The sequence below is a fragment of the Lissotriton vulgaris genome, chromosome 6, assembly GCF_964263255.1.
Source record: "Lissotriton vulgaris chromosome 6, aLisVul1.2, whole genome shotgun sequence".
In the NCBI taxonomy this organism is placed as follows: domain Eukaryota; kingdom Metazoa; phylum Chordata; class Amphibia; order Caudata; family Salamandridae; genus Lissotriton; species Lissotriton vulgaris.
Window position 1 is genome coordinate 1,785,912,964 of NC_141694.1, and position 14,235 is coordinate 1,785,927,198.

General features: G+C 43.9%; 1 protein-coding gene across 1 annotated transcript in view; it reads right to left on the reverse strand.

The window, feature by feature from the left end:
- Nucleotides 1-14,235, reverse strand: part of LOC147709484 (uncharacterized) — a 189,232-nt gene that overhangs the window by 150,829 nt on the left and 24,168 nt on the right. Inside the window, exons 3-4 of the mRNA XM_086926004.1 lie at nucleotides 10,667-10,728; nucleotides 675-788 (exon numbers count right to left, since the gene is read on the reverse strand). Of these exons, the coding sequence (XP_086782130.1) occupies nucleotides 675-788; nucleotides 10,667-10,728 (176 nt within the window). The remainder of the gene's footprint in view (nucleotides 1-674; nucleotides 789-10,666; nucleotides 10,729-14,235) is intronic.

Below are 14,235 nucleotides of genomic sequence, written 5' to 3' on the forward strand. Positions count from 1 at the left end.
AATGTTAGTTTTCCCGAGGAGGACAAGGAAAACTGTGGTGGGGTGATATTTTGCATCCGAACAGTAAATCTGCACAGAGTCTATTACTCACATCCATGGTCAGACAGAACTAAGATTCACTGAATGATAAAATTATAAAATAAATGAAAAAATGTAACAAGAGTGCGTTAAATATATCCTGGATAATATAAAGTAAGTATGGGCGAAATTTGCGAATTCGTGTTCCGGGAATTCGCGCGAAAGCGAATTCGCAGTCCGCAAAATCTGCGAATTTGTGTGAACTTGCAAATTTTTTTATTCATGTGGTCGAGAATATGGGAGAGGAAAGGTTTAGCTTATTTAATTTATTGTGGTGGATTTTCAATAGAGGAGAATCTTCAGAGAGAGAATTTGGCACTTCCGCCAATTTAAACGATGTGCCATTACTCACCTCTAATACCTAGGAACAGGTTTTGTATACTTTGAACAAGAGAAGAATAAGTATTCATGTAAATGTTAACCACACACACTATAGATATAACTGACTCCTAGAGAGATGTGCATTGTAGATAATTTTAATTCTCTTTGATATAAGGTTAACAATACTAAAGGCAAATATGTTTTATTTACATCCATGAAATTAACATTTCACCCCTAATTCTTTTATTTAAATATCAATGTAAAATGTGTCTCACGATTTTTTGCATGTCGCTGGCGGGTGGGACGACGCTTTGCCTCACTGCATTGTGTTTGTCGATAATCAAATCTTGAATCTCTTCATTATCAGTGTCCAGTGTAGGATCTTGGCTCTGAAAAATATAATCAATGTAAATAGTTGACCTAATGCAGTCAGAACAGTATGCATAGGGAGCCCAATTCACAAAGGTAAATTTAGACCAAAAGTCTAACTTTACTATTTTTCAATATTCACAAAGGTAAACTTAGACCAAAAGTCTAACTTTACTACTGTTCAGTATTCACAAAGGTAAATTTAGACCAAATGTCGAACTTTACTAGTACTAACTTACCTTTGTGAATACAAAATAAAAAGAAGTAAAGTTAAACTTTTGGTCTCAGTTATTCATTTGGTCTAACTTTATCTTTGTGAGTCGGGCCCATACTGTAGTGTGCTAAGGTGAGGTTGCATCAACCATATAAAGGGTACAGACACAATGCAGTTCTCTTTACCCAGTCCTGCATCTCTGACAATCACCACCAATAGGCATTCCAGAGCGTTCCTTTGTTCTATGATGCCAGCTTTAGCTTTGAGATCTATTGTGACATCCCACACTGCTTTGGCCCTTTGACATATGTTCTAAGCTAGTTAAAGACATCGGGTTCAAAATCTGATCCAATCAAAACAAGACAATGGTGGATTTGGGGGCATCCACTATGTCAGTGCAATCCCTTATAATATTCAGTGTTTTTTGCAAGACACAAGGTTTTACAAAACATAATTTTGGTGTGCACGCTAGTTTATAATGTTATGTTATGTTATGTTATGAGTTTTGTTGAGCGCAACAGCTGCCCCAGCAACGGGGCGTCCCGGCGCTAAGAACCAAAGCAGAACCAACTGAGGAAGGGGGGTGCGAGACTACAGAGGAGGGAAGAGGTGCGTTTTTACTGCTTTGCGAAACGCGGACAAATTGGTGAGGCAACGAATGTGGAGGGGCAGGGAGTTCCATAATTTTGCTCCCCTTACTCTGAAGGAGCGATCTCCGATTCGGCAGAACTTTGTGCGGGGGATCACAACAAGGTGTTGGCCCATGGAGCGAAGATTGCGTAGGGGGGTATAAGGTGTTAGCAGTGATCGGAGAAGTTCGGGGCCATCAGTTCTAAGGATTTTGAAGGCGATGGTAAGAGCCTTGAACTGGATGCGAGCTTCCATGGGCAGCCAATGGAGCCTCTGTATAGTGGCTCTGGCCGAGCATCTTCTAGGCAGGCCTACAATTGCCCTGGCTGCTGAGTTCTGAATCCGTTGGAATCTGGATATCTCAGCTCTGTTAGCGCCCAGTAAGAGGACGTTAGCATAGTCCAGCCGGGCAAGGATGGTGGCTTGGACAATAAGCTGCCTTGTCTTGGGGTCAAAAAAGCCTAAGATGGGGCTAAGGCTTCTCAGCAACCCAATACATGTGGCTGCCACTTTCTTTGTGTGCGACTGGTAATTCAGTGCAGAGTCCAGCCATACTCCTAGGTTTTTTACCAGGGATTTCGGAGGGGGGGTAGGGCCCAACAAAGGGAGCCACCAATGGTCGTTCCAACCGCTGGTGTTCTTGCCCAGGAGTAGCACCTCGGTTTTTCCTGCATTTAGTTGTAGACAATTTGCAGTCATCCAGTTGGCGACTGCAGCCAACCCATCCCTAAATTTTGTGGCAGTGGCAGAGGGCGCTTCCGTGAGGGTGATTACCAGCTGGGTATCGTCAGCGTATGAAACCGGTGTGAGGTTCCATTCTTTGGCTACTGCCGCAAGTGGTTGCATATACACGTTAAAAAGGGATGGGCTAAGGGCAGAGCCCTGGGGACTCCTTGGCCTATCGCATGGGGTTGGGATATAAAAGGGGGGGCTGACACACAAAAGGATCTGCTCGTGAGGAATGATCGAAACCATTCCAGTGCCAGTTCACTGATCCCAATGCTTTCCAAGCGGCCCAGTAGGATATCATGGGAGACTGTGTCGAATGCTGTGCTGAGGTCGAGCAGTATCAGCGCAGCACTCTGGCTGGTGTCCATAATCCTCCGGAGATGTTCAGTGGTGGCCAGAAGGGCGGACTCCGTACTGTGCCCAGGCCTGAACCCGTGTTGGGAGGGGTCCAAGATGTTGTTTTTGGCCAGATGGTCAGTGAGTACGGCGTTCGCATGCGCTTCAGCTAATTTAGACACCCACGGAAGCAGTGAAACTGGTCTGTAGTTTTCCGGTTTTGCAGGGTCTAGAGTGGGTTTTTTAATTATGAGAGTAACCCAAGCCTGTTTCCAGCATGTGGGCACAGTGGCTGACGAGAAGGAAAGATTAAGGAGTTTGGCCAATAAAGGTAGGAAGAAATCCAACGCTCTTAAAAAGTGGGCTGGTCTCATGGGGTCTGAGGGGGAACCTGATTTCACCTTTCTGCAGATTGTAGCTAGGTTTTTAAGAGAGATAGCCGGTAGGAGGGTGAGCTTAGAGCCTTTGTGAGCCTCAATGGAGTCACCAGTGCGGACAGAGGGTGTATGAGAGAAGGTGTTATATATCTTTCTCACCTTTTCTGTAAAGTAGGTGGCCAGATCGTCACACTGTTGCGTAGAAGAGATGCATGAGGCCGGGTTGCCACCATTTTGTAATTTTTGTACTAATTTGAAAATAGTTTTCGTGGGGTTGGGGCTGGACTCAATTTCTTTAGCATAAAAAGAGGCTCGCGACATGCGTATGGCTTTGTGGTATAGCTTGAGTTTAGCCAGATAGCATGCTTTCTCCTCGTCCCTGTAATCTTTCCTCCACAGGCGTTCGGCCTTTTTACACTCTTTCCTAATTTTTTTCAAATTCTCATCATACCATGGATTAGAGGGGGTATTCCGTCCTCGAGTCCATTTAGCTGGTATGATAGTGTCGAGTCCTTTCGTAATCCACTCTTGAAAAGCAGCGTATGTTAAATTGATGTCGCTCGCAATATCTAGATTGGGTTCACCTAAACTGGCAGGGAAGTTCGTACTGTGGAGTTTGTGCCAGGGCCGATTAAAGCGGGAGATGGGCAGCGCTTTTTTAGGCTGAGTGGCGGTCTTGATCATAAATGTGACCAGAGAGTGGTCTGTCCATCCCATAGGTTTAGGGGGGTCCACCTTCACTTCCGGAATATTGGTAAAGACCGGGTCGAGTAGATGGCCAGCAGAGTGAGTGGGGGATAGTATGCGAGGGGTCAGTTGTAGCGCAGTAAGGTCTGCTAGGAGATTACTAATGGTCGGATCCTCGAGGGCGTCAAAATGGAGGTTTAAGTCCCCCAAGATTGTAAAGTTAGGTGAGCTGGCAACAAGGGCATGGGCTGTCTCTTGGAGTTCCTCTATAAATTGGGAGGTGGGCCCCGGGGGTCTGTAAATGAGGAGGTCAGATAGGGAAAAGTGAGGGCTAGTGGTAATTTTGAAGCGAGCACTATCGCATCCCGTAATGTTTTCCTTCACAAAAGTACAGTTATATGACGTTCTGTATATTGCTGCAATACCGCCTCCTCTCGAGTCTCTATTGATAGAGGTCATGGAGAATCCTGCCGGTAGCGTGAGATTAGGGATACTGGTGAGTTCATCTTTGAGCCATGTTTCGCTTAGAAACCGTATGTCTCGGTTGTCCTCTATGAGGAGCGTATGAACCTCGGGATGATGTTTAACCAGGGACCTGACATTGAGGTGAGATATTGTCAGCGAGGAAAGCTTCTTACTAGTATCCCTGTATCTGGGGAGATTAGGTTCAGCAATGAGTAAGTTACAGGACTTACAATTGAGGGCGGTCTGTCCCACGCATCCCTCTAGTTTGTCACATCGCGGACCCGGGTTGAGTGCCAAGAGTTGTTTCTTCCCATAACAGTGTGCCGCTTGCGTTTTTTGAGCAGGGGGACTGGCGAGAGGCGATGACTTGGCGAGGACGGGCGAAGACGGGCTTGCCTTAGGCGCGCCTGCTGCGCCCGTCCGCTGCGCGTACGGTGAATACACATGTTTTTATAGGAGAGAGAGGTGCGGGGGTGTGGCCTCGGAGTGGGCGTGGCCTCGCTGCACGCCGTGAATGGCGGCAGCCACTGTGGGTGTTTGTTTCCTTCCTGAGACAGCGCTAGGTCCGCTGTACACAAGGTTTCACAAGGCACGTCCTGGGGGTGCCAAGGAATCGACGAAGGTGCAGTATTAAAAAGAGTAAACACAAGATAATCGTGACACAAAGTTTAAAATGAGCAAAGCTCTCTCCCGGCTTTTCGCCTCAGGAGGGTAAGTGGTTCTGTGTATAGCGCTAGCGATCAGCGCTTTTATACAAGAGAGGCGGAGGCGTGGCCTCGGAGTGGGCGTGGCCTCTCTGCACGCCGTGAATGGCGGCAGCCACTGCGGGTGTTTGTTTCCTTCCTGAGACAGCGCTAGGTCCGCTGTACACAAGGTTTCACAAGGCACGTCCTGGGGGTGCCAAGGAATCGACGAAGGTGCAGTATTAAAAAGAGTAAACACAAGATAATCGTGACACAAAGTTTAAAATTAGCAAAGCTCTCTCCCGGCTTTTCGCCTCAGGAGGGTAAGTGGGTAATGTGACATACTCCCTCATGTGAAAGATGTCTATTAATTAATTTTTGGGGATATTTGTACATTTATTTCTGTATCTGGCCATGCTTTGTAGGCCCATATTGATTGTGAAGTCACTAGTAACAGGAGGGTTGTAAGGCAGTCTTAGTAAGTGAGTAAAAGTAAAAACTTTGCGTTATCACTATAGTTACTATAGTGATAACGCAAAGTTTTTACTTTTACTCACTTACTAAGACTATAGTATAGTATATGAATGCTGTAAAAAGACGCCAGTGGTTTTGTTGGGTTAGATCGCTAAGCACAGAGAGTATTAAATGGTTTACCGAAGTCTGTCCAATTGTCTTCACAGCACGGGTTCCTTTCCCATCTATTTATTTTGGTGTCATTTATCCTGTCTGCCTATTGATCTGCTTTTAGAATAAGATGTTTCTGATGATTTAGTTACGTTTTAGTTTTTTTAAATGGACACACGTTGCTGAATGTGTCTATGAAGAAGAGTTCTCTGGTTTGCCTATAATCAATTGCTGTGCCAGAAATTTCAGACACCACATCAATGCTGAGAAATGAAATTACAAAATGGCAGAGGTAAGATGACTGTGGGCCGCCCAGGTGAGGTAGCCTAACAAATGAGATGGCTGCACAATATAAGAGACAGGTTATATGAAACCTGTTTCAGATATAGCTTATATTGGAAACAAGTTCCATATAGCGATGGACAGGAGATTAAAGCTGCAGAAATGAAGATAAGCACTGCTTGCAGGATACTCCAGGATATGTCTTCGGGATGCTACCGAGGACTGCACATGGTTAGTGGTTAGGGTTCAAGGAATTAAAGAGTTGATACCTCGAGTCAACAAACTCTAATGGCCTGTACTCTTAAAAAGAAGCCTAGTTATAGTAATAAAACAAAAAACTCTAGGAAATCCATTAGGGCCAGGGTGTAATGCTGTTTGTTGTAAGTTTCCAGGATCAGTTAGAATATACTTTATATTGAAAACATCCTTATCCCACAGTATCAACAACGACCAGCCTTTACAGTGCTGTTACTACCCGACTGCGACGTTACCACCCATTACTTTAACCAGTAAGTCGTTACAACAACTTGCTGAAGGGTGCACATTGTTGGGATGGTGTTGGATTTTTAAGTCCAACACCTTCCCTACTGATCTGTAGACTGGAGTTAGAATAGTAATGTTGATTAGTCCAAAGTCCATGGCCCCCCAAAGCAAGTCATTGTAATGACATACATGGTAAAGTAACACATGGTAACATTGCAGTCGGGGTAGTGAATGCGTTGTAAAGTCATGCAGGTTAAATGCATGCAGGGTTCTGTCACACAACCTCTTTATATATAAGTTCACTGTGACCATTGATGTCTAAATGTGCAGAACACAGGTAGGCACTGACACAAACATGCCTCAGTATCTGTGTACTCGACTCCCAGGTAGAGCACATTTTAAAGGAATTCTGAAGAAGGCCAAGGAAAACAGAAAACAAAAAGGCAGAATCAAAGAGGCCAAAAACATCATTGCATTCAAAAAGTATTCAGTGGGTGCACACAGAGTCCACTTACAGGTACAATGAAACTCTGCATTTTTGAGGCAAAATGAGACTCACAACCACTCACCCTTTGGAAAGTGACCACATAAACATGAGAAAAGCTCATCTAACTTCGCAGCACAAAATGGTCACAAGAAAATCTTCAGGGCCATCTAAACACAATATACCCAGTGCCAAACTTAAGCCTAATCTAAGTATCTGATGCCAAATGATTTTCATTTAGTTATGGTATTTGAGGTTGTACATGGCATGGACAAAATGTGCTATGATCCTGCACTCAATGATTATTGTGACGCCTGGATGGAACTTTACTATCTCCTGCAGCTGAACCACACACACACATCCTGTTTGGATTTACTGCATTGTTGTTTATTTATGTGTATGTCTGGTTTGGACCAGAAGCCACTTTGCAGTGCAAAAAATAATAGATGATCAATTGACCTAGGCCATCTTTTTCCAGGTAGTAGGTATATGACAGACCTTTTGGAGAAGTGGGATGTCAGACAATTATTTTGGGCTCCTAAAATAATGGGAGATAACGGCACCTAGGCCAGGATGAAGAAGCGAATTTATGATAGTTGTAATGTTTTGACAGAGTGTCTGCAGATGATCCTTGAGTAAGAATGTAAAACATGATTCAGATGTAAGATACAGAGCTTTTAGTTTTTCAACTAAGGGGAATTAATTGATGGCTGGTGGAATTACTGATCCATTGAGATGGCTCTGATTTGTTGAAGATATTACTCTGATGTTTGTAGATCTTGTCTTCTAAGACCGTGTGTATGATACTGCTAAATTGACCAGTGAAGTCTGTGGTGCTTTTGTGGACGTGTTGACTATCTAAAGAATTTAAAGATCTCTGTTGATTAGCTAGGAACATTTTTCATTTCCACTTCCGCCTAAAGTTTCAAAAATGAATGATCACAGCCAGGAAGTCCACAGGAGAATTTACCATGTACAGTCCTTTTGGAATTATCCTACCCCTGTGACATCAAGGAAATCCACCTCATCGAAAGAAAGGGTTGAGTACATGATGAAAGTGGCTAAACATTCTCCTCTGAGAAAGGAAGACACTGATTTATTGTTTAACAAGGTCATTTATTGGATTAGGAACTCCAGTCACTGATATTCGTAGATTTGTTTTGACATTGTAATGGCTAGGTGTTACTTGCCTGTTTCAGATAATTTTGCTTGCAAAAATTGCACTTCTGGCCTTAGATCTCCACTCGTTGCCCAAACTTAGTGCTTCCATATAATTTATGTATAACTCTTCGTTTCTAATAACACAAAAACCTGACAAGACTAACAGTGGTTCTCCTAAGGAAAATTCTGTCAGTGACTCTGATTGGGGTACAAATCAACTTTATTGACAAGAGGTTCCCAAACCCACACAGATTCAGGATGATAAATTGGCGTTCCTTGCTTAATGGCTAACCCTGGGCGTAGTTTGTGTAGTAGCGCTACACGAAGGGCAGTTCGCACTACGCAAGCTACGCGTAGCTAAGTGAACTGCATAGTGCACTGTGCAAAATGCTGTTCGCACTGATTGCAGAGTGCCGGATGCTTGTCTGCACTGTGCAATCAGTGCAAACTGCATCTTGCAAAGTGCAAGCAGTTGTTTTCTGCCGCTCAAGTAGATTTGTAATTGAGGGGCAGCTTTCTCAATGCGGATTGGTAGTTTCTCTCGCGAGCATACGCGACCACTCGCAATGAGAAACCTGACCTCCCCGCGTTGGGAATCTCGCTGGGAAGTTTAGTTTCCAAGCTTGCGATCGGCAACTTGAAGTTGCTGATCGCAAACGCGGAAAAAGTCTCGCCGGGATGTCATTTTGCTCGCTCGTGGTCACTAACTTGACGTTGAGGACTGCGAGCAAACAAAAGCGTAGTCCTACACCCAGGGTTAATATTTGCAAATTCTTTTTGTAACAGGATACCAGTCATTAGTAATAGAGAAGGTAACTTGGCACTATTGTCTGAGAGTATTTTGGGGGGAATGCTATGATACTGTTCAATGAAGGCTCCACTCACTCCTAACGTAGAGTTTGGTGTTTGGCCCAGTGTGAACATCTTGTCTTGGAATGTCACTGGTATGAACACCAAACTTCCTGATCCAGACTGGGATATCTTTGTGGATCAATTTGACGTCTGTTTTAAGAGACGTGGTTGACCTTACTGGCTCATAGATCAGGTACTGTGGGTAGGCCCTCTTGCTTTTTGAAGATTTGGGTCAGTATTTAATTGGACTACAAAATGAGGCAGCTGCCAACCAACTAAATAGATTTTCTAGGACTAACACTTATTGCCCTTAGTTGGACCTTTCCATTTGTGCAGGGTAATCCCCAAAACTTTTACTTTCCTCCTGTATTTTTCGCCCTCCTTTTTGTTGGCTTTAGAAACGTTTCCACTGCTAACCAGTGCAAAAGTGCATATGCTCTGTCCCTAAAATGTAATGGTAATTGCACTACAAACACTTTCAGTTGAAGTTTGCCATGGGAATCCGCTGAAAATAAATATGGAGTTTAGGCCCCATAAATTGCAAAGGTGCTTACTGACTCTCTGGATGAATTAAATATAGAAACCGTTTTGCACTTTGAGTATCTGGAGCTGTCTAGTAACATATCACGGGCTGCATAAATTATGATGAGCCAGCCTTTTATCCGGCATAATGCATCAGCAGTGTTAACAATTTATAAATCTCTGAAGTTTTAGATCAGTTGCACCGGCTTTAGAGGTGTATCAAGCAAAAGCCATGGGTGCAGCTCAATATGGTTCTGAATTATGGGGTTGTAACGATTTGTCAGTCCTGTCTAGTGCAGAAAATAAATTCCTAAGACTCTGGACCCATATTACCACTACACCTAGGTATGAAAGGTATAGCTGTTGTAACTAAATTCAGACTCCTGTTATATTGGAACGGAATTTGGTGCACTGAGGAATTGGAACCTTGTATATTATGCTCACTAGATCTATTAATTGTGGATCGTGCATGTGTTAACCAGAGATCCATGACAAGAGATGTATCTCAAAGAAACATATTGGTCTTAAATTAAGATGTACTGGTGCCGCTCATCCAAGTCAGGAGGTTCTGTTGACCACTTCCTTGATTTTAAAAACAAACCAAAGCCTTTTTTACACAACGTTATCACTTTTGATGCCAAAAACTGTACACAAAATGTAGCAATGTAAACCTGCTGTTAAAGGGTTTTACTACTAAATGAGCAACTTCCAGCTGTCCATCTTCTACTGACTTATACCCACAGTGGCATAGCATTAGGCTGCTGAAGAGGTGGCTCTGAATACCTAGGGCCTGATTAGGATGGCGGGTGGACGAAAGTCCGCCCGCCATCCTAGCGGTGCTGGGACCGGTCGCCAGTGGGGCGGCGGTCGCGCACCTGCAATTAGGATGTCACCGCCATTGTGGCGGTGGCATCCTCTATTTCCGCACCCATGCTAATATGGATGGTGGTGTCTAGCAGAAACCTCCACCATATCACACTCTTTTTCTGCTGGTCGACTGGTCGACCGGCGGAAAAGTGGCGGACGGTCTTTCCATCTGCCGGGGTCCCCCCGCCATACTATTATGGCGGGGGGGAAATGGGTGGCCAGTGGGAGTGAATGTAGGGTGGATCGCCACCAATCCACCCTACATTCGAATCGACCCCATAGTATTTATTTTTGTGATCTGTTTTTATCGCAAACTGTTATTTACTATTGTGTATATTTTTTATTGTTTTATGGGTTTATCTCCGAAATTAACAGTATTTACATATTCTTAAATACCACATGAATCTGCATGGTTGTATCTTTGTGATTTGATCAATGAAAGCTGTGTTACGGAGTGCTTCCTTTTCTTTGATTTACCTTAAAAATGATTTAATTTTCTTACCCTCACAGGAGAATAATGCAATCCCAAGGCCATAAACATGGCTAGCAGCAGCGTATCCATTCCTGAAAGGGAAAGTGACAGTTTCTTTATTATTTGTATATCATCAAGTTGAATTTGATAATGTTTGTTCTGGTGGGTAATTAATGTGAATGGTTCCATCAGTACTGGAAATGGAGTAATTTACAATGCCAAAGATCTGCACCAGTCGCATTGCCCTGACCATACAGCTTATGACATAGGGCCTAATTTCATGTTTGGCGGATAGGGTTACTCCAGTCTATAGAAATTGTAATTTGGCGTACGTTTGTAGTGTAGTATCACATCCGCCAAACTCGTAATTAGGCCCATAGAGTCATCCTAGTTGTTGCACACAAATACCCACTGTTGAAGTGTGCAGGTGTGCTCCTGAGAATGCCAACGGGGAACAGTGGCCTCCCATGACACACTCTGACATTAGGATGGAGAGTTTCCAGTGCATTCTGGCTTTGGAGCCATGGAAGACTGGGTTCAGTCCTTGACGTCACAGAAGCCAGTCAGGACATGTTTGCCCCTTGAAGGACTGGAATGTTGCCAGTGCAGATCAAGGTACCATATCTACAGGTTCAACAGTCAGTATCTGTGATGGAGGCATTCAGCCTGACTTATTCAAGGGCAAGGTACAAAAAAGTTATTTTGTGGTTTAAAAACCTCTGATATATAATGTCACAGGACTTGAAACTGCAAAATACCTTTTTGCAACTTATATTGCAAATCAGAGCTGACAGCAAAGAGGCATTTCCCTCTCATTTATGAGTAGCAACAATACAAGATCGCAACCATTGCAAACACAAGGAGATGACAGACTTTTCAGCCACTCCCCCTCAGTCATAGATCTGTGTTGAATCCATCATCGTTATTTAGCTCACTTCGCCACCCCAGTCCAGACCCAGCCATATGCAAGTCAGTGTTGACCCTGTTCCTCTTGGGAGCAATCCAGCCTGAACTGCCAAGCCAGGTCTTCACTGGACCAGAAACAAGCATCCTGGGACCGGTTTTGGGGTAACACCCCTCATCAGCCAGGCTAGCTTGAATCCAGTGGCAAAGTGAGCAAGGGACCCACATCTGGCCATACCCTGCCAATGTAGGGGGAACAATGCAAACACAATAGGATGATGGAGAGAGCGCTAAAACTTTTTAGACACTCACCCCCGGTCACTATTAGATATGGGTTACATCTATCCTCATAATTTTGCTTACTCCGCCACCCTAGTTAAGACCCAGCCACATGCAAATCAATCTTGACCCTCTTCCTCATGGAAACAGTCCAGACCAAACTGCCAAGCCAGGTCTTCCCTGCCCTGAAACAAGCATCCAGTTGAACAAACCAGTCACCAGTTGCCAGTTCCTAAGTTAGGGTGGTAACTTATTTACAATGTAAAGTGTTCCTACAGTGAGAGCTGGCCCTGTGGGCCAACTTCCCATTTAGAAATTGTGTTTGGACTCAAGTGGCTGGAACTTTTGTGGCTCCTGTCAGTATAGCCTTTTCAGTGATACTGATTACTACCCTAGTAGAATCCCCAAACAAAGTCTTGTTTGCAAACAACTTGGTCAGCAAATTTCTACCTTCTGGTTTGTGAACAGAGCAACAGGCGTCTGAGCCACTGTAACCTTGGGGCACAGTGTGGGGAGGATCAGTCCTTAATTTCACCCCAAAGTCAGCAGTAGTCAGACAAATTCTACACAATCCAAACTATTTTCTCTTTATTTGACAAATGGTGTGGTTTTGGCCTGAAGAAGTGCACGTCTTTTCATTAGCATGAGGATTGCCATCATATAAAGGAGGAAATTGCCTTCAGTGAGTGAACCAGCACAGGATCTCCACTGGCGTTCAGGGGTACGGGAACCTCAAAGCTGCTTCTGTAACACCAAAGTGTGAAGTAGCCATAACAGTACTGCACTATATTCATTTTGATTCCACATTCTGGGCTTTGCAGTTTAATCAGTAGTGGTTTTTAAACATAGAGGAACTGCTCCTTCTTCCGACCCTATTAAGAAACCAACCACTGCAGATATTCCACCAGAGGAGAGGCAGAATTTATCCGTAATTCTGCATTACAATCATTGGGGCATATTATCAAGGGATTTATCTCTGCTTTTTTGGCTTTAAAAGCCAAGAAAGCGGAGATAAAATGATCTCCCTATCAGCAACAGGGTGCTAACACGCAAATTTGCATATTAGCACCCTTTTTCTCTACGCTTCCCCTTACATCTCTAATGAGATGCAAAGGGATGCAAAGTTCCAGAGAAAAATAATAGGAGAAATGTTGTTAAGCGACATTTCTCCTATTATCAAGGATATCGCTAACCGCGGTTAGTGCTGCTTTTTTTACACCTGGTATTTTCCTGACTTAGCCATGATATCCTGTGGACGGTGGACATCATGGCTAAGTTTGTGAGCCCCTATCATCAAGCTAACGCCAAACTTCGAGAGATTATCGTTGGTTTTCCAGCGATAATCTCTCATTTGGCAGTTAGCGCGAGGATTTTGATCACTTCTGAGATAAGCCTTGCTGATAGCACGCTATCTCAGTGATAAAAATCCACGCTACCCGGCGATAATTATCCTAGCGCTAAGTGCGCTGAGCGATAATTATCGCTGGGGATTGATAATATGGCCCTTTGTTCTCTGTAAAGTGCACACACGTGTGAGCACCCATGCTGCTCGAAGCATGCAGTCTCTTCTTTGAAGCGCTCACACACGATACAGCATGGAGAGACCATCAAAAAGCAAATTATAATTTTGTCACATCGCTCATATTTTAAAAGCAGGAGGGCAAAAAAAGAGTCATTTGCTTGTTGTCAGAAGGTCACAAGTTGTGATGCCATTTGCTGCTTGCGTTTCAGGAATAAGAGTGCGGCTGCAAGGCAGCATAGGTAGCAGCACCGTCTGGAGGCAGGACATGCGCTTTCCTGCATTTTTAAAGGCCATAAAATAATCTGCATTGTTTGGCATTCAAGAAAATAATGAACAACTTGCAGAAAATTACTTTTTATTTAATCTGTAAAGGGGCGTGTTATTTATGAGCAGATACCCGCTGCTCCTGCAGGGAGGGCTTCTGATGTTCCACTCAGCCGCGGCCCATGCAGGTAAGAGCGGTGGGGCCGGATGTGTCGTATGTCGAAATCCAACAAAGGCCTCAACGTTCTTAGCTGCAAGGGCCGTGGCTGGTTCCACCTCTGGCAGTGATGTCAAGAGATAAAGATCTGCCTGCTCCCTCTTCCTTCTTCAGTGCACTGGCCCCACATGATGAGGCTGGCTCGCAATTTCTGTACAGATCATGATTGCGTTTTCAAAGGAAATATATCAGGCATTTGTTCATGTTTACACTTCAAAGGCCACTATAGCTTCTTGAATGAAACTTAATTTAAAATCACTGGTGTTCCTTTGTAACATGAATTTTGTACTTTTTTTAAACGTATTAGTCTGAGATCATTACAGAAGCACTAGTACACGTTTTTAAGTGTTTTCAGCATATATTTACTGTCTGAAGTGTGTACTGATAAGGGATAAAATGCCAGCCTTCTGTGAT